The sequence below is a fragment of the Acartia tonsa genome, chromosome 8 (assembly GCF_053477335.1).
Source record: "Acartia tonsa isolate MP-2025a chromosome 8, ASM5347733v1, whole genome shotgun sequence".
Taxonomy (NCBI): Eukaryota; Metazoa; Arthropoda; class Copepoda; order Calanoida; family Acartiidae; genus Acartia; species Acartia tonsa.
In genome coordinates, this window is record NC_137267.1 from 10,481,474 (window position 1) to 10,502,558 (window position 21,085).

Genomic DNA, 21,085 nt, shown 5'->3' on the forward strand with positions numbered 1-21,085 from the left:
CTTATAATGATCTTACAAAAACTTATATATAATAAAAAAACCTATTTACAAAAATGTTTAAAAAGATGAGGAAAAAAGTTTAAAGAAATGTGCACCCTTGTCTCATTTACCTAATACTCCTAAAAAGCAACAAAATTAGGAAAACAAAAACCAAGCAAAAATATTTCCCATTTGAAATGAAGGTTTGCCACAAAAAAAATAAGATTTGTTAACAAAGGAGAAATATGATTGAGGAACATAAAAACAAATATTATAGATACTAAATACAATACACAAAAAGTATATTAAATATGTATAACCCCTGTATTTCAAAATATTTTACATATAAAAGGGGGGAGGCGAACGTGCCACTTTTTAAAACCAAAAGTAAAACGCGCATGATCTAAGCCCATAAAAGAGTTATAGCTCTAAAATTCGGCACAGCGGTTCCTTTTGTAAAGAACAGTATGGAACTGTGAAGAAACGGCGGCGGAACCGCCGCTCCCACCGAAAATCGCCATTTTCCGCCGAAATTTTGTTTTGCCTTTTTTTCGCCAAATTACACAGTTCTCAATCATCTGAGATAATCTTTTTTTCTCATAAATATTTCCCTTATATTTTCACGTAATATTTTAAACATGTCAATATAAAAAAATGCAAGTGTAAAATCTTATAAGTGTCAAGTGAAAATATAAGGGAATTTTTTTTATAAAAAAAAAGTTTATCTCAGATGATTGAAAATTGTCTATTATGGCGAGAAAAGGCAAAAAAATTTCGGTGGGAAACGGCTGTTTTCGGCGGGAGCGGCGGTTCCGTCGCCGTTGCTTAACAGTTTCATATTGTTCTCCACCAAAGCAATTGCTGTGCCGAATCTTATAGCTGTAACTCTTTTATGGGCTGAGGTCATGCGCCACAGTGCGTAAGAAGGTGCTTTGACTTCTGTGTCAGAACCTAAATTGGGACACATAGTGCATTTCATTACCCTAGGTTAGGTAACTTAATTCCACTTTTCAATATAATCTAAAATGCAGCCGTATTTGAGAAAACTAGATTTGAAAATTTCAAGTTTAATTTTTATCCCCTAGGAGTAACCGCATAATCATGACAAGAAAAGCAAAGATTATTTATTTAAAATTTTGAACAAGTTTGCTTTTATAAAGTTCTTCATAAAACCACTCCTGAAGTGAGTTGATTCATGGTCATTTTTATCAGTTGCTTTGCTAAGGTCACGGAAATTCAGCATTAAATAAATCATATATAGAGAGGTTTTATGAAAGACTTCATAAAAGCAAACTTGTTCAAAATTTTACATAAATAATCTTTGCTTTTCTTGTCATGAAAATGCAGTAACTCCTAGGGGATGAAAATTGAACTTGAAATTTTCAAATCTAGTTTTCCCAAAAACGGCTGCATTTTAGATTTTATTGAAAATTGAAATTTAGTTATCTAACCTAGGGTAATGAAATGCACTATGTCCCAATTTAGCTTCTAACACAAAAGTCAAAGCACCTTCGAGCGCACTGTGGCGCGTTTTACTTCTCGTTTCAAAAAGTGGCACATCCGCCTCCCCCCTTTAGAATTTTAGTGTAGGTACTTAAATATTAGATTTAGGCCTTCATCTGGTTATTTATAGGCTATTTTTCTATTCCCTTTGGAAGCAGAGGACCCTTTAAACTAGGGACGCAGCTGCTAGTTAAAATAAATAAAGTATAAGAATTTACTTTTAAAATTGCATAGGTTTACGAGTGTATAATAATACATTGAAAATGAAAAAAGGAACTTGTAAGGATTTATGCATTATTCTTAAACAAATTATTCATGCCGAGATGCATAGTTGCTCTATAGATCTTTATATATTTGATTCGCACGTCCAAAAAAAATAGTTGATACCTAGTAGGGAGGGAGGGGACATTAGGCGGTTTATTACAACAGTCACCAAAGATAAAAATAACGTTTCTTATTGAATTTATATTGGTTGGTTCATTAGGTTAAGTGTCCTTATGTTTCAACCACTAACCTAGTAGGGAGAGAGGGGACATTAGGCGGTTTATTACAACAGTCCCCAAAGATAAATAATAACGTTTCTTATTGAATTTATATTGGTTGGTTCATTAGGTTAAGTGTCATTATGTTTCAACCACTAATTGTAATATACACAAGGGGTGAATTTATTCAATTTAAAAAAATTCGAACCAAAAAGAAATCTTAATTTTATTGTTAAAATTAAATTGTTGAATGTTTCTAATTGAACACTCACCACTCCTCCCCCCCCCCCCCCCTCCTTTTGAACTTAATGTAATCAGTATAACTATGGATAAACAGGCTCTTGTTTAATTCTATACTTTCTAATACGTAGTTCTCAGTTAAAATACTTATTCTTTAACAATCATAATTTAAAGAGAAAAAAGTTATTTTATGTTTAGATATTAATAAAAAAAACTTATTAATAATATAATATTGTTTAATGAAAGACATAATTATAATTATTCTATGTTGTTAATCTGATTATGTACAAGTATATCAAACAGTGGACTTCTTAAAATGTAGTGCCAGGTTTAAAAACTAAAAAAGTAAAATGTACATTTTAAAACATATGAGTCAAAGAAGAAATGTGTTTCTTTCCGAATACATTCAAAATCTCGCTAACCGCTGTATCAACAAACAAAATTTTGACAAACAGATTCTCTCATTTGTTGGCTTAAAATCACTTGACAGGTTTATTATATCATAATCTTGATTGGTTGGTTAAACTAGCAGTATCTTAACTTTTCAACCAATAATCTTAAATTAAAGGGGTAATTTTATTTTCATAATTAAGGAAGAAAACATCAAGGGGGGGGGGAGTTTGTACAGTTATAGGAAATGAAAATTCAGTATCAAATTTTGGCCTGGCCGTTTGGGCTTGTTTTTATGGTTATCAACCTAATTCTTTTTGTAAACTCTCTTATATGATTTGATCTACCTGTAAAACTTTGAAAATTGAATTTTGGGACTTTCCTTCTAGAATCCTTCTATTTTGATAACTGATTTGATACTGATTTTTCATTTCCTATAACTATACAAACCCCCCCCCCCTTTTTTATTTATCCTATTATCGCTTAAGATCCTTAGTTTCAATAAAGACACGAAAAGCATTGACTCAAGGACTGATTGCATAAAATAATGAGTAGCTGCGCTACTAAATGAGGAAAATATTGTTTGAGGACTGTGCGTTATATGAAGATAAATGTATGCTTCTGCCAGAAAATAGGAACATTCATCTACAATATTTTATTATTCTTACACAATACATTCAATATTACACTACAGGGATCTAAAGGGATAAGACAATGCCCGATTGATTGATGTACATCCCCGATGATGATACACAAAATTACCACTTCTGTAGATTACAATTAGTGGTTGATACGTTTGGAAACAAATCAAAATACAATTTAAGTCCACAAAGTTAAGTCAACGAATAAGAAAACTGGGACTAGTTTTATAAACGGCCCAAAGTCCCCTCCCTCCCTGATTACACTCAGCGATAGGACAATGCACGTTAATTCTTGCCCAAATATATCTGTTTTGGGCAGTATGTTAAGATTGAGTTGGAGATATGGCGATGACTAATATATCTAATATTGCCGCCTCCCTTCATCAATGCGAATATTAGAGTAAAACAATAGAGGGGGGAGGAGTTAAATAACTGTATGTCCCTACCCCATAGACCCTATGCCGATTTTCATTTGGGTTTTTAAATATCAGCTAATAGCGTTGGAAATATCAACACCGCAAAGTCACTACAAGGGAGCATAAATAAATTTGCTAGCAGACGAAAAAGGTCCCCACGACCGGGTTAGGTAGTTGTCTGGGTTATACATCTATCCTTATATTTATTTTGCGAATGAAAGTTAATTAAAAACGTGAATAATATTTTGAAGAAATGAAAAATATGTATTACCTATCTAGGTAGTACTTTTAAAACTTAGTAAAACTCATATGTATAAATTGTCAAATTAGTATAATATATACCTACCTATTATATAAGGGGGGGGGGGGGGGGGTTTAATGCAACCATCTCGTAATCAATGTATAAATGGCACTTAAAATTCGAATTTTGATCTGAAATTTTGCATGAGTAATCCTTGGTAGGTCTATTTTCCCTAAATCGAAAAAAAAATTGAAAAAGCAACGGCTAACGGCTCAGCCGTTAAGCCGTTTTTTGGCTATTTTTAGGGCAAATCTGTCATAAATTACGTAGAAATCAACTTTTTGAAACATATTTTTGCTTTAAATCATGTGAAATGATACAAAAAAAAAACATTTTTTAGATTTCTAGTACCAGCAATTACCGGCTAGAACCGTTTGAAAACGTTTTGGATCGGAAAAGAGCATTATGTGGAGAGAGGTTTCGTGATGGATTTCGCTTGAAAATACCCAACAAATGGCTAAACGGATGAGCCGCCAGCCGTTAGCCGCTACTTTTCCAACTTTTTGTTCGATTTAGGGAAAATAGACCTACCAAGGATTACTCATGCAAAATTTCAGATCAAAATTCGAATTCTAAGTGCCATTTATACATTGATTACGAGATGGTTGCATTAAAAACCCCCCCTTATAAAATACACAACAAAACAATAAATAAATAAATATACACATATGAACAAAACTAATTATACCATATTTACATAAACAGTGTACGACTTTATATATATAATCAGGGAGGAAGGGACAATGAACTTTAAATTAAACACAGCAATTTCCATTTTTATCTATCATATAATTCAAATAAATATGGGGTAATTTTGTTTAACAAAATCATGGGGGAATAGTTATTTCTCGCATCGTATTATAAACGGCTTTCCGCGGATATAGAATTTACAATTATAAGATTAAAACCAGTTTTTTTAGCCCCGAGATGCCGAAGGCACGGGCTAAAAAACTGGTTTTGAATCTTATGATTGTACATTTCTATATTCTTAGAAAACTGGACATAATACGATGCTAGACATAGTTTTTTCGTATGGATGAGAAGCGATTCCTATCCACCGGATTCGAATGAATACTAGAAAATAATAAACACCCATTGTCCCTTCCCATAAAAACTGAAAGCATTCTTTTTTCTTATTCTCTTATTTGGTTTTAAAAAGTTCTTAAATATCAAATCATAATAATATTATAGAAATGTGTTAAGATTTTTCCTTAAAAAAGAGCATTCTACGAAATAAATGCGTTTATCAAACAATACATCTTTCATAGAACACTCTTTTTCTTTATGATAAATATAAATTACCTGGCCATGTCGAGTTCAGATCTGTAGTCCTCTCTGAGATATTTCAAATATTATTTTCATAGTAGTGAAGCTGATCTTTAATTCACTTTGTCTGTCCGTCTGCAAGTCCATCAGTCTGTCCGTAAGAAGTAAGTCCATCAGTCCGTCACGCAACGGGGGAAATGTGGTGTTCTCGACTGCATTTTAAAACTTAAGTGTGAAGCATGAACAAAAGACAGACTGACAAAACAATGTATAGACTAGATTTTGTATCTTTTTATGACAACTAAACATCTCCTCTATAATTTACTTAATCCGTTTGTCCAATGTCCATCCATATATTTAAAGGCTTCGCTACTTATGAATGCTGTCATCCTTGTTTGTTGATTGATTTTTGTAATTTTAGAAGAAAAAAAAACATTTTATAAATACGCATTAGAAATCTCACTAAGTAAAAATATAAAAATTAAATTTTTTATCATTAAAATACTGAATTTCTTATACCTATGTATTGATATTTTATCCAATTATAAAGCGATTTGAAAAGTAGAAAAAATGACACTTTGAAGTGCCTGTTCTTTATACGAAATCAACTCTAGTTTGTTTTTTTGTTTGTTTACAAAATCTTATTACCAAGAAATAGACAAAAAATTCTCAAAACTATAAAACTTCACGGTTGAAAAAGTTTGCAAAGAAATTGAGAACTTTTTTCCATCATGTATTGGTGACGTAAAAAAACTGCGTCTGAGCATTATTTAAACATTATACAATATATAAATAGTTGTATTCATTATTTTATCCCTCAATGATAACTATATATTTTCTAAATATCAGATTTTACTGGTTTACAGAAAAATTACCTAATCTTTTCAGCAATATTGAAGAAAATCAAAAAAGGGAAGGTAATGTTCTTAAACCACTATCTTTTTTTCTTTCGATAATATAATCATATTTGATATTTGTAATATGCCTGTGATCAAAATTAGGTGCCATACTATCTCCAGGGGTAACAAATGCTGTATCGGATCCAATACCTGGAATAAAAGTGGATGTTGCATAAATAAGGCCATCAATAAAATACAATTAAAGAAATATTTCTCATTACTCACACAAAACAATTCTAAAGTGTACCTTACAATTGTAGGTAATAAAGTTGTCAAAAATTAAAAGGTACACTTTTCTCTACATACTTTTTAATTTACCTATCAGTATCTACCTACCTACCTATATAAATATCTAAATAAAAGTGCAACTATGTACCTACTGCTGCTAGTTACCTACTTACCACTTAACTGCGTGCCGAACCTACCTTCAAAATTGGTTAAAGTTACTTTCTTCCCACCAAAGATTCCTTTTACTAGGTATTAAAATATTTTTGCTTAATTTAATTTCAGGGGTGTATATTCTGCACAAGATTTATTTTTTTTTCCCCGGCTAAAAATTTCTTTCTTTTTTTCCCCCCCTAGTTTTTTCTCACCAAGTAGGGGGGAAAATGGAAAACTATTTAAAGAACTCTATATTTTATTTATTTTAACCCTCCTACCACTGATTCTTTTATTTTTTTACCAAGGAGGGGGGGGGGGGGGAAATGGAAAAAATGTTTTCAGTTTTCTTAATTTTTACATTTTTTTTCCCTCCAACCACTAATTTTTTATTTACCACCCCCCCCCCCCCCTGAGCCGGGGATAACATGTAGAATATACACCCCTGTTTAATTTTTTAACCAAGCAATTCTAAATGTCTTTCTTGGGGATTAATTTTTATTCATTTTAATTTTTTCAAACAAATAAAATAATCCTAAAAAAACAAGTAAGATTTTTTGTCTTAAGCTTAGGATTTCAATAATTGCTGGACTGATAGTTTTCCTTTTTAGGGAAGCTTCACACAAGTCCCAGTATGGCTTTTGCAAACCCTTAGAGTGTCTGAAGTGCCCAATCCACCTATAAATATCAATAAAGCAGCAAGGAAAGTGATTCACGCTGATCCACACCTTCATTAAAACGGTATTAATTTCATTTTCCGTTTGAAAAAGAAAAATCTGGATAATGGATAGAAAACGAAGTTTTAGGTTTCGTCGTTTTTTCACAGTAGCCTGTGATAGGTTATTTCAGGTAAATGTTTCTATGGGCTAGAAATAGAAAAGCTACTGTAAAAATAAGAAGAAACCCGCTACTTCGTTTTCTTTTCATGATCCAGAAATTCTCACCTGCTGTAGACTGTGAAAACCTTTCCTTGGCTTTTAATGCTTTCACTCGTTCATTCTTTAATTTCTCATCATCCTAAAAAAATTGGAAATTGACAGTTTACCTTAAGGAGTGAATCGTGAAATAATAGATTTTATAAGATTACAACAGTACGATGAATGATATTAGGTAAGTCTTAGAATACTTAATTTCTAAAATTACTTCGTTTTTCAGTGTATACTATACTTTATGGGGGTCAAAAAATCAATGCATCAGAACTATGGCTTCATGGTACTCCCTGAATAGGTCTTGAGGAGTAGAATCAGGAATTTTTGAAATTTTCAAAATATCTCGTTCCTAGCCTGAGAAAAGTTCAAAAAAACTTCTAAAAAATTGGACAATTTTCAAAAATAGCGTTTTTTAGGGTTTTTTTGAACTTTTCTCAGACTAGGAACGAGATATTTTGAAAATTTCAAAAATTCCTAATTCTACTCATCACCTATTCAAGGAGCACCATGAAGCCATAGTTCTGATGCAATGATTTTTTGACCCCCATAAGGGGGGCGTCAAAATTTCAAAGTGAAATTACTGGGCATAATACTTGTCCAAAATGATTAAAATTTTTACACAAGTGTTTTTTCACCAAAAGGCATAATAATTGCAACTGCACTAATTGAATTTCAAAAAAAGCCGGGGGGAAAAAATCCCCTAGTGTATAGCAAATGGTCATAGTAAAAATTACTAAGTAGGTTTTAACATCATGGTACATGAGGTCATTATATATTACACAAAATATCACGCTTTCCCGTATAGCATTTAAACCGATTAATATCCGCTGGATTAAAACCGGTTCCCAGCCGTCCTGGAAAATCATTCATAGTATAAACTAATACCAGTTTTGTTAACGGGACTAACAACACTGGTTTTATTCTTATAATTCTTCTTTTAATATCTGCGGAAAGCTGTCTATGATACGCTGCGATAAATAACTGTTCAGACGGTCACACAATATTTAAAAAGCTTCGCTATAAAAAAAAAATCACCTTAAGTAATGCTACAAGAGATTTTGCTTTTTCTCTTACATTCAATCCTTGATCCTAAAACATAAAAATTCACTATTAATACAGTTAGCATCACATAATATTAAGCAGTACACAAGGTTTTTTATGTCTGAAGCTTAAGATTTCAATAACTACTTTACATTTTTTACTCCTTTGAAAGCAAAGATGCTAGGGGCTCAGAGTCATTAGTTGAAATATATCATATGGTAATAATATCCATTTTTACACTAAAGTACGAACCATTCATCTAACTATTACCTACTATTTTTATTAACTAGCGGTTATTTGAAGGGGGGAGGCGACCAACTATTTTGAATTTTTTTAAAGGAAAATTTTTTAATGGGGGTGGGGTGGGGGAACGTTATGATAAGAGGGGAGTAAATCTCGATACCCCTGGACCACAAAAAAAACACTACAAATTATCGAAATTTCATAACATATTTACAATATAATTTAAGAAACTGATTCTAACCAGTTTTATCCAATATGATACAAATTTGAGATTATAAGAAATGACAAATATTTGAGTTATTTTGTACTATTAATTCATTCAAGTTACAATTACATTTCGAGTGTAGTAATTTTCAACAGAGAAAGAGATAGTTATAAAATAAAAATCAGGGATCTTAAGGGATAAGAAAATTGCTGATAAATTGCTGTACATCCCCAATGATGATAAACAAAATAACCCATTCTGTAGATTACAAACAGTGGTTTAAACGTTTGTCAACATAATGGACAACCAATAAAATTCAATAAAAGTCCACTATGTTGTTAAGCAAAGGAATAAAAATTTTGGTCACTAGTGTAATAAACAACCCATAGTCCCCAACCCTTTCTGAATCAAATTAGTTCGAAGATTAAATAGAGAGTCAACCAATGACGACAAACTTATGATAAAACTTAAAATCAAATTGTTTAACGTTATAACTAGGTATGATTAATTGATGAACAATCTAAAATATTATTTTTTTGACAGGTGTTATCCATAAATCATTTAAAATGACACCAGAAATTCAGATGCAGACATTTAAAAATTATTATCCAAAAATACAAATACCTACGACTTTTCTTAAGTATACTTAGGTATTTATTTTCTTTGTGGTATTGCAAAGACAGAATTTCTCTATTTTGTAAAACATTACAAATGTATTAATAAATTGCAATTTTCCTATCAATTTCATGTGGAAGGATAAATATGCCCCCACCCCCTCCCCATTACTTTTCATGAAAAGCAAACAGTATGTAATTTATATCATTTCAATCCTTATAATAAAGTAGAACCAAATGATCTTGCTGAACCGATATGGTTCTCCTTTATAAGGAAGCTTCTCATGGATCCTGGGAAGGTTAATAACTATTTTTGGGAGGGTACCACCTCCCTCTCAAGAGAAATAGCCCCTAGAAATTTTTACCCCCTAAAAGGGTCACGAATAAACAAGACCTAAAATGACATAAGAACCAGTTTTCTGCAATATAAAAAGCACATTTTTTTCAATTTAGGGGGAAGATAATTAAATAAAAAGGATATTGCAAAAAAAACTTGTCTTGCTTGCGGTTATGTAAAGAAAGAGAGCGAGTGCGTGTCTTTTCAAAACTTTTATTAGGAGCGCGGCTGCATCTACTACATCTCAGGGATCTAAAGGGATAAGACAATGGCCGATAAATTGATGTAAATCCCCAATGATGATGCACAAAATTATCCCTGTTGTGTATTAAAATTAGAAATTAAAACGTTTAAACACTCAACTTAATTAACCAACCAATCAAAATTCACTGCAAAGTCCCCAAAGTTGTTAAGCCAACAAATAAGAAAAAGGTATTATAAAACTTTGGGGACAAGTTTAACATATCAGCCCATTGTCCCCTCTCTCTCTCTGACACCATTTACAAACGTTATTTTCACGGGGAATTTTCTGTCTTTGCCACTAGCACAAAACCATCTGTATTCGAAGGAGTAGATAAGGACTATGAGAATCCTAACTTAAATGGAGAACTTGATTGGGTCAGTGGTTAACGAGATTTTAAAGAAAACATAAAAAAATAAGATTTTAAATCAGTCCAAAAATGTTTTATTTGTAATTTAAATATTAATTTTTAAAAGCGAAGCTTTTCTATAATTAGGGTCGGTCCGTCCGTTCGTCCGTCCGTCCGTAACGGATAGCTTTTTTCGTTAATTTAGGCATGTTAGATTTGTCCTATCGATTTCAAATTTTGCATGGTGATTCCTTTAGCAGTTAGGTACGATTTAGAAAGCGTAGCAACTCTATAATCATTACCAAAATGTCCGTACGTCCATTTTAAACATGATGATTTTTTACTTTTTTAACATCAAATTTTTATGTGATCTAATTATCCAATTGATCTGATTTTTGGTATATTGATTCCTGGGACAACAAAGTATAATGTAATAAACGAAGCAACTCTATAATCAAGTCCTAAAAATGTAAGTATGTCCATAAACATTATCCTGTATCAAGAAGTTTTTTAACAAATTTACTCACAATTTTGCTTTGACTCTTATACATTTATATTAGGATTATTCAGTTCTGAAACTATACAAGTGTTAACGTCCGTTTGTCCTACCGTTTCAGTGCTTCGCTTTTATGGATGTTGTCATCCTTGTTTATAAACATTTTCGCTCTCTTGGATGTGAAGGCTTGTAATATAGTTTTTAATGGAAGTAAAACTACAACAGTGTTTTTACAAACTCGCTAGGTATAAACAAAAAAATAGCAAGAAAACATATATATTAAATGATTTTAACAGATTTTTTAAAGTAATTTGAAAGATTTTTTAAAGTCATTTTTTTCAGCAATTTTGAGTGAACTTAATTAGACTGCAACTAGTCGAAGTCATGACTAGGAATTTTTTATTTAACACAAACAATTCAAATTTAAACAGTTACTAAGTACTTGTTTTTATTTTAAGTAGATTTTTAATCATAATTTTTGCTGGTTAATGTCAGAAAATGTGACAAAAAATGAGCTACCTGAATCGATTTGTAAATTATTATGTTTGAATGAGGACGGGATGCACCACGAGATCTTATTTTGGTGCAACTCTGAACCATATCTTGCTTAATTGCTGTGCAAGATGTATATGACCACACACCCTTTGACTGCACGCACGCATCAGACATAGCAGCAATATGAACCACTTTTAACGTCTTTGGTTTGACGCGGTGTTGAGCCGAGATTCAAACCTATTATCTATTACCAAAAAATAGTTTTATTTTTATAAAAAAAAAAATGCTAAATAGTTCACCTTATTTTCATCAATGAACTGGAAATCCTTTAATGTTTGAATTGAAAACAGGTTTTCTTTGCACTGTGCAGCCACCTACAAAACAAAATAAATAAACAAGGACGATAACATAAAACAAGAACAAAGCCTTTAAGAATGATATTAGGTATACTTTCAAAAGCTATTGAAGCCTTTTCAATAACTTCTGAAAAACAGCACTTACATGTTTTCAGAAATTATAAATTATTGGTAGTCTATTTTAATCCTTATAATAAAGTAACAGGATGTTTGTGTGTTTGCGTGTTTGTGTGTTTGTGTGTTTGTCTGTACCGAAGGATCTCGCTAACCGCTGAACCGATCAGGTTCTCCTTAACAGGGTAGCTTCTCATAGGTCCCGGGAAGGTTTATAACTATTTTCTTGAGGGGTGGGACACCCCCAACCCCCCCAAAAAATGAAAAATCCCCCCCCCAAAAAATGAAAAATTCCCCCCAAAAAAAAAAATTTTTAATTTTTTTTAACAAAAATGAAAAATGTGGGGGGGGGGGGGGCACCCGGCAGCCCCCCAATTTTTTTTTTACTTTTTCTTTTAAAATCTAAAATAAGAAATTGAATTATTATATTCGACTCTCTCCTCCTCAAGTGCCCCTAGAGGCCTCTAGGGGCGTAGCCGCTAGTAAAAAAAAAAGCAGCAGAGAAAATGACATTACCATGTGTTACAAGTTACAAACCGACTAAGTGAATTATAGAGTAGCTTCGCTACTAAGAAAACATGTCTTTACGCAATAATAAGTATTTTTCAACAAAATGCTTTGCTTGAAATGTATATACAACAAGGATGACAACATCCATAAAAGCGAAGCTCTGAAACGGTAGGACAAACGGACATTAACACTTGTATAATGCCAGAACTGAATAATCAGAATGCGAATGTATAAGAGTCAAAGGAAAATTGTAAGTAAATTTTTTGAAAAACTGCTTGATACAGGATAATGATTATGGACATACTTACATTTTTAGGACTTGATTATAGAGTTGCTTCGCTTATAATATTGTACTTTGTTGTCCCAGGAATCAGTATACCAAAAATTAGACCAATCGGATAATTAGGTCACATACAAATTTGTTGTTAAAAATGTAAAAAAATCAACATGTTGAAAATGGACGTACGGACATTCTGGTAATGATTATAGAGTTGCTACGCTTTGTAACTCGTACCTAACTATTACAGGAATCACCATGCAAAATTTGGAATCGATAGGACAATTCTAACATGCCTAAATTAACAAAAAAAGCTATTTAAAAAAGTAAAAAAAATCAACATGTTTAAAATGGACGTACGTACATTTTGGTAATGATTATAGAGTTGCTACGCTTTCTAACTCGTACCTAACTATTACAGGAATCACCATGCAAAATTTGAAATCGATAGGACAATTCTAACATGTCTAAATTAACGAAAAAAGCTATCCGTTACGGACGGACGTACGGACGGACCGACCCTAATTATAGAAAAGCTTCGCTTTTAAAAACAGAATTAAAATTTGACATTTCATTTTCATCATCATTTTATGTTAAATTCCCCCTAAAACAATTTTGTTGTGGTAAAACTTCATTTCAGAATTTAGGATAAAAAACATATTACTAAAATCTTTGGATCTACTGCAGTTCACGGTAAAATATTGCTGGTAACGAATATTGCTGAAAATCTATGAATTTTAAAGGCTGCTAGCTGCCAAACGGCTGAACGTACAGATCATATCCGCACACCATTTTAAGCGGTATAAGAAGGCCTACAAATAATCTGGAATAGCCAAGATCAAATGATGACCAGGGAAAGCTTCACTGAAGAAAAAACGCATTAAATAGGCCTTTTTCGCGCATTTCTCTGCACTGCGAGATAATTATGCATTATTGATTTATGGCTATTCCAGATTATTTGTAGGCCTTCTTATGCCGCTTAAAACAGTGTGAGGGCATGATCTGTACGTCCAGCCGTTTGGCAGCTAACAGCCTTTTAAATTCATAAATTTTTAGCAATATTCGTTACCAGCAATATTTTACCGTGAACTGCAGTAGATCCAAATCTTTTATTCATATCTTACATACTTAAATGTTGCACATGAAATTTTGATTATGGTCAAACTAAAGTAAGTATATTAAGACCCCTCCCGTTCAAGAGATCTTTCACAAACATACACACAAACACATATAGCTACTATACATACCTATAGAAAATATTACATCCCATAACAGGTACAAAACTTAAGACATTGAGATTAATACTGAAAGACTAGGATCATACAATCAAATGATTGAATATTTACATCACTGCAAATGATATATATTTCGGGGAAATTGTTACCTTTTCGCTGCCAGTCTTAATAAGATATTCTAGTAGTACAAGTGCCTTGTACACGTGCCGCCAGTTTTTGCCGCTGTCGTTGACACGCTTCCAAATCATTTGCATGATCTCGGAGAAGGCAATGACATTGTACGTCAGGTCGGCGATCTCGCACATCTGAGTACTGAAATACATGACAAGATTTATTTATAACAAGGATGACAACATCCATTAAAGCGTAGCTCTGAAACGGTAGGACAAACAAACATTAACACTTGTAGAGCATCCGTAGAGAAAATACAGAATATAAATGTAAGTAAATTTGTTGCAAAACTGCTGGAAATATAGTATACTGTTTAGGACTTGATTAAAGAGATGCTTCGCTTATAAGATTGTGCCTTTTTGTGATATAAATAAGTACTCAAAAATCAGATCAATAGGATAATTATATCTCACAAAAACATACGAACTTTCTGGTAGATTATTGAGTTGCTACGCTTTCAGAGTCGTACCTACTCGTCATGCAAAGTTTGAAATCAATAGGACAATTTTAATATTTCTAAATTAACGAAAAGAGCCAACAATTGCGGACGTACTGACCGACCCTAATTATAGTGAAGCTTCGCTTTCAAAAAGATAACACAGAATTAAAACTAAAATATAAGTTTAATCTGACAATAGCACAGCCGCTGCAAGCGTAGCTGTTTTTTTGTGAATTCGCTTCCCAAAAAAGTAGATAAAAACTTTCCCGTGACCTAATTAAAGCTTTACTGAAAGATACAAACACACATAGACAGACAGTCAAGACTTCTCGTTACTTAACTTTTATAGGGATGTTCAACTTAATATTTTATTTTACTATAAACCTTGTTATTGTAATGCTAGAAAAGTACATAAAATACCTTTAAATACTCGTGTAGGTAGTTATATATATACATCCTTGGTATGTTTTGTTTCAATCATATTTAGGTGGCAAAAAAGGAGACACAAGACATATTGAATATATAATCTAATTAAATTCTATTGGAGGGCAAAAACAAAAACCTAGTTACTATTGACAGGTGTTTTTGTTAAAAATAGGTCAGGGTTATTGCTATTAGTGAATTTAAACATGCTATTAATAGTTTAGACAAAATTAATATGAACACTAAAGATTAAAATAAGAAAAATAATATTCCCTTCAAAACTCAATTCTGAATGTGACTTTCCATATCCTGAATACTTCATGAATTCCTAATGCTTATATTTATAACGACGTCTAATCTTTTGTCAGCCCTATTCTACTATTTTAAGGTGAGCCTTACCTTGAAGGACCCCATGGATCATTGCTGGTGGCTGCTCGAACTTTAACCTAAAATTAAAGAACAATAATAAAGTCTAATATGATTTGTAGGTATTCAATTTATTGAAAATTAAAATCATTTTATTTGATACAGATTGCCTCTTGGTGCAAAGAACCACGGGAAAAGGCTCCAAGAACAATATTTCATTTCTTTTAGTAAAATCTTTTGTTGTTTTCATTGATTACAAGAAAAAAACTGTCTAATATCTGAGCTACATTAAAATATTGATAGATTTTATTATCTTCTTATTTCCATTGTTATTTGTATAATCGTATTAAATATACAAAAATAGAAAACAATACCACGGCTTAGTAATATTAACAATATGGATGCTTTATTTTCCTATCGATTAAAGCTAAATCTTAAGATTTACATGTAAATAAAGCTTTAAAACAGCGTTGTGGAGCTGGAGCCGCCATATTTTGCTGGAGCCGGAGCCGTAATTTTCGTTAAAAAAGGCTCCAGCTCCAGGTTAGCTAAAGAGATTTATTTATTAATTATAATTTTTTAACTCTGTTGTGTTGGTGCAGATGCCCCTTTTAAGTTTTTAAAGTCCATTTTTATGAAAAATTGAACTTTTAAAAGCCTCAAAAATAAAAAATAGACTTGAATATGTTGAGTTTTTCTTGATTTTAGGTCGGTGCCGGAGCCAAATCCGGAGCCGGACAAAAATCAAACGGCTCCGCAACGCAAGTTTTAAAATTATTTTGGTAATAGGTACTATTCTAAGCCAATTTATATTTTATAATTAAAGAATAGTTTATGTAAATAATATGTTTCATAATAAAATATCATTTATTTGCTAAATTGACATTTAAAATTGTTTACTTAGGATTTAAGTTCTTTACACATTATTAGCGATTGTAAATATATATTTGATTCTGTATATTATGTTATATAAGTAAGACCTTCTTTCATAAACATAACAACCTACCTGGGCATCGGTATAATTGTGAGCTACATTCTTTATATTCCGCCTAATTTCGGCAATATTTGCCGCCATTTTTATAACTTTTTAATAGTCCAATTATATTCTATTTAGTAGAGGTTAAATTATCACGGTTTTAACATAAAACTATCACACAGTGAATCACTTTGTAAAGTCAAACATTTTCAAACTTTTGAATAACTTAATATAAATATTCTTTGGTATATACCTAGGTATGTGTCTGACTCTGACTAGGTAGGAAATTATTTTTATAGAATAAATATATTTTGATTATTTGTTAAAATAGGTTTGAAAAGTAATTCAGGGACCCTCGGAGACGAGATTATTCTGAAAATTAAAAGTTAAGGTAAAAACTAACATAAATACATTTATGACAACATTATATTGATGAACTAACGGACAAAGTGAGTTATAAAGCTGATACTTAGTGGTAATTTCAAAGGAAAACAGATGTAACAAATGATTAAAAATAACGAATCTCTATAGAAACTTATATTTTGGAGGTTAACTATATAACAAACAAAATATGACTTGTACTTATTAATTCAGACATTACAAATTCAAATTAGAAATAGTAATTTAGAGTTTATTGGGTGATGAGGGGGGTTCATATACTACTAGAGGCGATTTCTTTCTTTTGGGAGGGTGATGGTACCCTTACTTAAAATAATTACTCATATCCAAAACTTATATAAGCTGCATTGTAGAGGAGAACCAAATTAGTTCCAGAGCGGTTATATGAAGTCAGGCGCTTTCGGTACATACAGAAAACACAAAAATCATTGATACTTTTATATAAAGATATAATAAAAAAATTATGGATATAAAAAGAACAAAACGAAGCTATAGCCAAAGTAGTCAATATCTTAATTCTTTGTTTATTTCTTATAATTGTTTTTATACCTAAAACAAATGTCAAAAGAAAGTTTTTTTTTTGACATAATTGAAAATAACAAACAATTCATACTTAATTTTATAATTTTTCATTGATTTTATAACAAATTGAACATTTAAATCTAATAAAAACATAATATTTTATGATAATAATTTGATTATATTTATAAAATTGTGAATTATTTGACTTGTCACATATTATTATAACCCGTCTTCACTTCACAGAGGTAACTCAGATAACAGAGTTATTAACCAATTAAAAAATTATTTTTATTTATTATAGATTATATGTTTTTTGATACATAACAAAATTTTTAGTTTTCTATCTATAATAACTTAATAGTTTTTCGTTTTTCTTAAATAATGAATTTCATTACTTTCTTATTTTTAAACAAAATTTTAATTTGTAAAGAAAAGTTGTTAGCTCTGTCAATAATTCAGTAACAAATATACTTTACTTTATTTTTAACAGCTGTATAATAATAATAATAAATACTATCAGTAAATTGCAAAATAATTCTGAAATGATTATTTTTTCTTATTAATTTTTTTAATTTGACTATATTTAACTCTGTTTTTGAAGTTGCATTTAGAAGACGACCTTTTCTTAGAATTTCCCTTAATGATAAGGAAATACAAGCATGCAATTTAAAATTACAAAATGGAAAAAATGGTAATCTTTAAAGAAAATTATTCATTTGAAAAGAAGTAATCAATATTGGCAATATTTATTCTTTTTTCTCTAAATTGTTCATTTCAGTATTTATCTCAAACTTTTTCTGAATGAGCTATCATTTTCTATCTTAATTCTCTTTCTCTTTTTTTTCTTGCTATCTTTCTTTCCGATCCTTTTTGCTGAAAAATATCAATTATAGAAGTCAAGAAGTCCAGCTTTCAATACCTTTTACTATATTTATAAAAAATTTAATTTTTCACTTCAACCGTTTGGGGATTTTACTATGCACTGGTCGCCGGAAGGGAAAAGCAGTTTTTTGAAAGGGGCTATCTGAGATTATTACAGATTCTGATTTATACATATATAGACAAATAAAAAATGCAAAAAACGAAATCAAAAGCGTTCCTTCTTCAGAGAAAATCCGGGAAAAAGATTTTAGCTATTTTTAACCTAAAATTCACATTGGAAAGCCTGCAAAAAATATAAAGACATTTTAAACATGTCATTGCTCAGCACCTAGAAGTGGTAGAAAAATGCTACGCATACCATTGGAAAGCTCATAACCTCTAGTTTTCATAAAGGTATATAACTTTTTGTACTATTATTAGTTTTTGAGCTATCCTCTGAAGTATACACAAGTTTTAAAATGCAGTTTTTCTTGAATTTTAAGTTTGATACTTGTTACACAAACCTTTTTAAAATTATATTTCTTAGCACCTAGGAGTTATATATATTACTTTATATAGGTATATTTGTATATTTAAGGTACTTTCAATTTAAGCTTTGAAATGTGTATAGTTTTTACTAAGTAAGAACCAAGGAGGGAGGGGGGGGGGGAGTTTATACACTACTAAAAGTTATTGACTGGATTCTTTTTGTAAAATCTTTTATATGATTAAATTCACCAGTAAAACTCTTTAAATTGGATTTTGGCACTTTCCTTCTAGGGGCTAGTGGGGTAAAAACAATACAAAAATTATGAGTTCTGAGCTCATTTTCAAAGATTTCATGTTGAACTTTAATAAAAACTTATTTCACATCATAGAAAGAAAAAAAATTAGTCCTTAATAGATGTGCCTAATTGAAATCTATAGTGATTATTTAGTTAAGTTATTTGAAGAAAAAAGTTTTCATTAACAAAATCAGCCCAATATTTGAAAAAAGGCCAGAACTTAAAGTTTTAGTAGTTTTGGGGGAAGTTTTACCCCACTAGCCACTAGAAGGAAAGTGTCAAACTTAATATTTATTGATAATTAATCATATAAAAGAGTTTACAAAAACTGACCCTTAGTATTTTTTTAGTGAATATACTAGGTTTATGTTTAATATTTGCTTTATTGACTAAAAAGTTAGGTTTCACTATGGTTTTATATGAAAAAAACTTTGAAATGTAAAGCAATTTTTAAAGCAATATCATCAAATGCTTTGTTGAGTTTAAAGGATAAAAAATAAAATAACACTGCAGAAAAGCATCAAATGTTGTAAATTGCAAAAGTACATGAATTAAACTGTTTTTAAGTTACAAACCCTTTTTCTAAATATACATTTTTAATCACAATAATTTATTTTGTGTCAAAGCTTTTAAACAACAGTTTGAACTCATCAAAACATTTGATGCTATTGCACCAAACAATGCTTAACATTTCAAAGTTTTTTTTTAATTTTTAACTTTTTTGTCAATAAAGCAAATATTAAACATAAACCTAGTATATTTACTAAAAAAATACTATCGGTCAATGCTGGAAGATGCTTAGAATCACTTGCTCTTGTTCATAGATAGTCCTCTTTTATACTAAATTTAATTTTCTCTCAGTGTATAAACTCCCCCCCCCCCCCCACCTTCCTTGTATTTTATAACTTAACAATTGGGGGTTGTTTCACCCCACTAGCCCCAAGAAAGAAAGTATTAAAATGAAATCTTTAGTTGCTATATAGCTCAATTATGTGATAAAGTTTACATTAAAAAATCAGCTTAATATCTCTAAAAAAAAACCTCAAGTCTTAAATATAAGTGTTTTGGAGGATGAAATACCTCACTAGCCCCAAGAAGGAAAGTGCCAAAATGAAATCTTTAGTGGCTACCTAGCTAAATTATGCAAAAAAAAGGTTTACATTAATAAAATTAGCTTGATATCTTTAAAAATAAGCTCAGACATTAGATTTTAGTGTCTTAGGGGCTGTTTTACCCCATTAGCCCCTAGAAGGAAAATGCCAAAATTCAATTTTCAAAGTTTTACTGGTATTTAATCATGTAAGTTTACAAAAATAATCAGGTTAATAACTATAACAACAAGCCCAAAAACATCCAGGGCAAAATTTTGTACTGCATTTCATTTCCTATAAGTGTATAAACTCTGCCCTCCCTACTTGGTTCTTACTACAAACTATTATTTCAAAGACAATTTTTAATTAAGATAAAATTGAAATTACACAAAATATACAAATGTACCTATATAAAATAATAATATAACTAAGCAATATAATTTTAGAAAGGTTTGTGTAACTAGTATCAAACTTAGAATTCATGAAAAAACTGCATTTTTTAAACTTGAGTATACTTTAGAGGATAGCTCAAAAATTAATAATAGTACAAAAACGTTTTATACCTTTATGAAAACTAGAGGTTATGAGCTTTCCAATGGTATGCGTAGCATTTTTCTACCACTTCTAGGTGCTGAGCAATGACATGTTTAAAATGTCTTTATATTTTTTGCAGGCTTTCCAATGTGAATTTTAGGTTAAAAATAGCTAAAATCTTTTTCCCGGATTTTCTCCCAAGAAGGAACGCTTTTGATTTCGTTTTTTGCATTTTTTATTTGTCTATATATGTATAAATCAGAATCTGTAATAATCTCAGATAGCCCCTTTCAAAAAACTGCTTTTCCCTTCCGGCGACCAGTGTATGACAAGCTCTTAAAGACAGCCTATATTTTTTAATTTCCTGCTAGCTAGCAGTCGAGATAATCAACTAGCTATGATAGCTATGATTGATGAGTTATCCCTACTGGCACAGAGAGTTATCTGAAACTCTGTATATTTTCCTTTGCCGTCATCTGGACAGTCAATAAATTATAGATAAGCTTAATGGCCAGACGTGGGATTGAAACTCTTTTGCAGGAATCCAATAATTTATTCATGCCAAAAATAACAATAGGACA

The 21,085-nt window shown here is 31.0% G+C and overlaps 1 protein-coding gene across 14 annotated transcripts in view; it reads right to left on the reverse strand.

Moving 5' to 3' along the window:
• lqf (epsin homolog lqf) overlaps positions 1 to 16,686 on the reverse strand; it is a 35,677-nt gene extending 18,991 nt beyond the window's left edge. For all 14 annotated transcript variants that reach the window (XM_080169020.1, XM_080169019.1, XM_080169018.1 and 11 more), the window contains exons 1-8: positions 16,343 to 16,686; positions 15,370 to 15,416; positions 14,087 to 14,249; positions 11,745 to 11,819; positions 8,460 to 8,513; positions 7,440 to 7,512; positions 6,204 to 6,267; positions 5,255 to 5,287 (exon numbers count right to left, since the gene is read on the reverse strand). In XM_080169020.1, coding sequence (XP_080025146.1) covers positions 5,255 to 5,287; positions 6,204 to 6,267; positions 7,440 to 7,512; positions 8,460 to 8,513; positions 11,745 to 11,819; positions 14,087 to 14,249; positions 15,370 to 15,416; positions 16,343 to 16,411 — 578 coding nt within the window. In that variant the 5' untranslated portion in view covers positions 16,412 to 16,686. The remainder of the gene's footprint in view (positions 1 to 5,254; positions 5,288 to 6,203; positions 6,268 to 7,439; positions 7,513 to 8,459; positions 8,514 to 11,744; positions 11,820 to 14,086; positions 14,250 to 15,369; positions 15,417 to 16,342) is intronic.
• Positions 16,687 to 21,085: the final 4,399 nt, after the last annotated feature.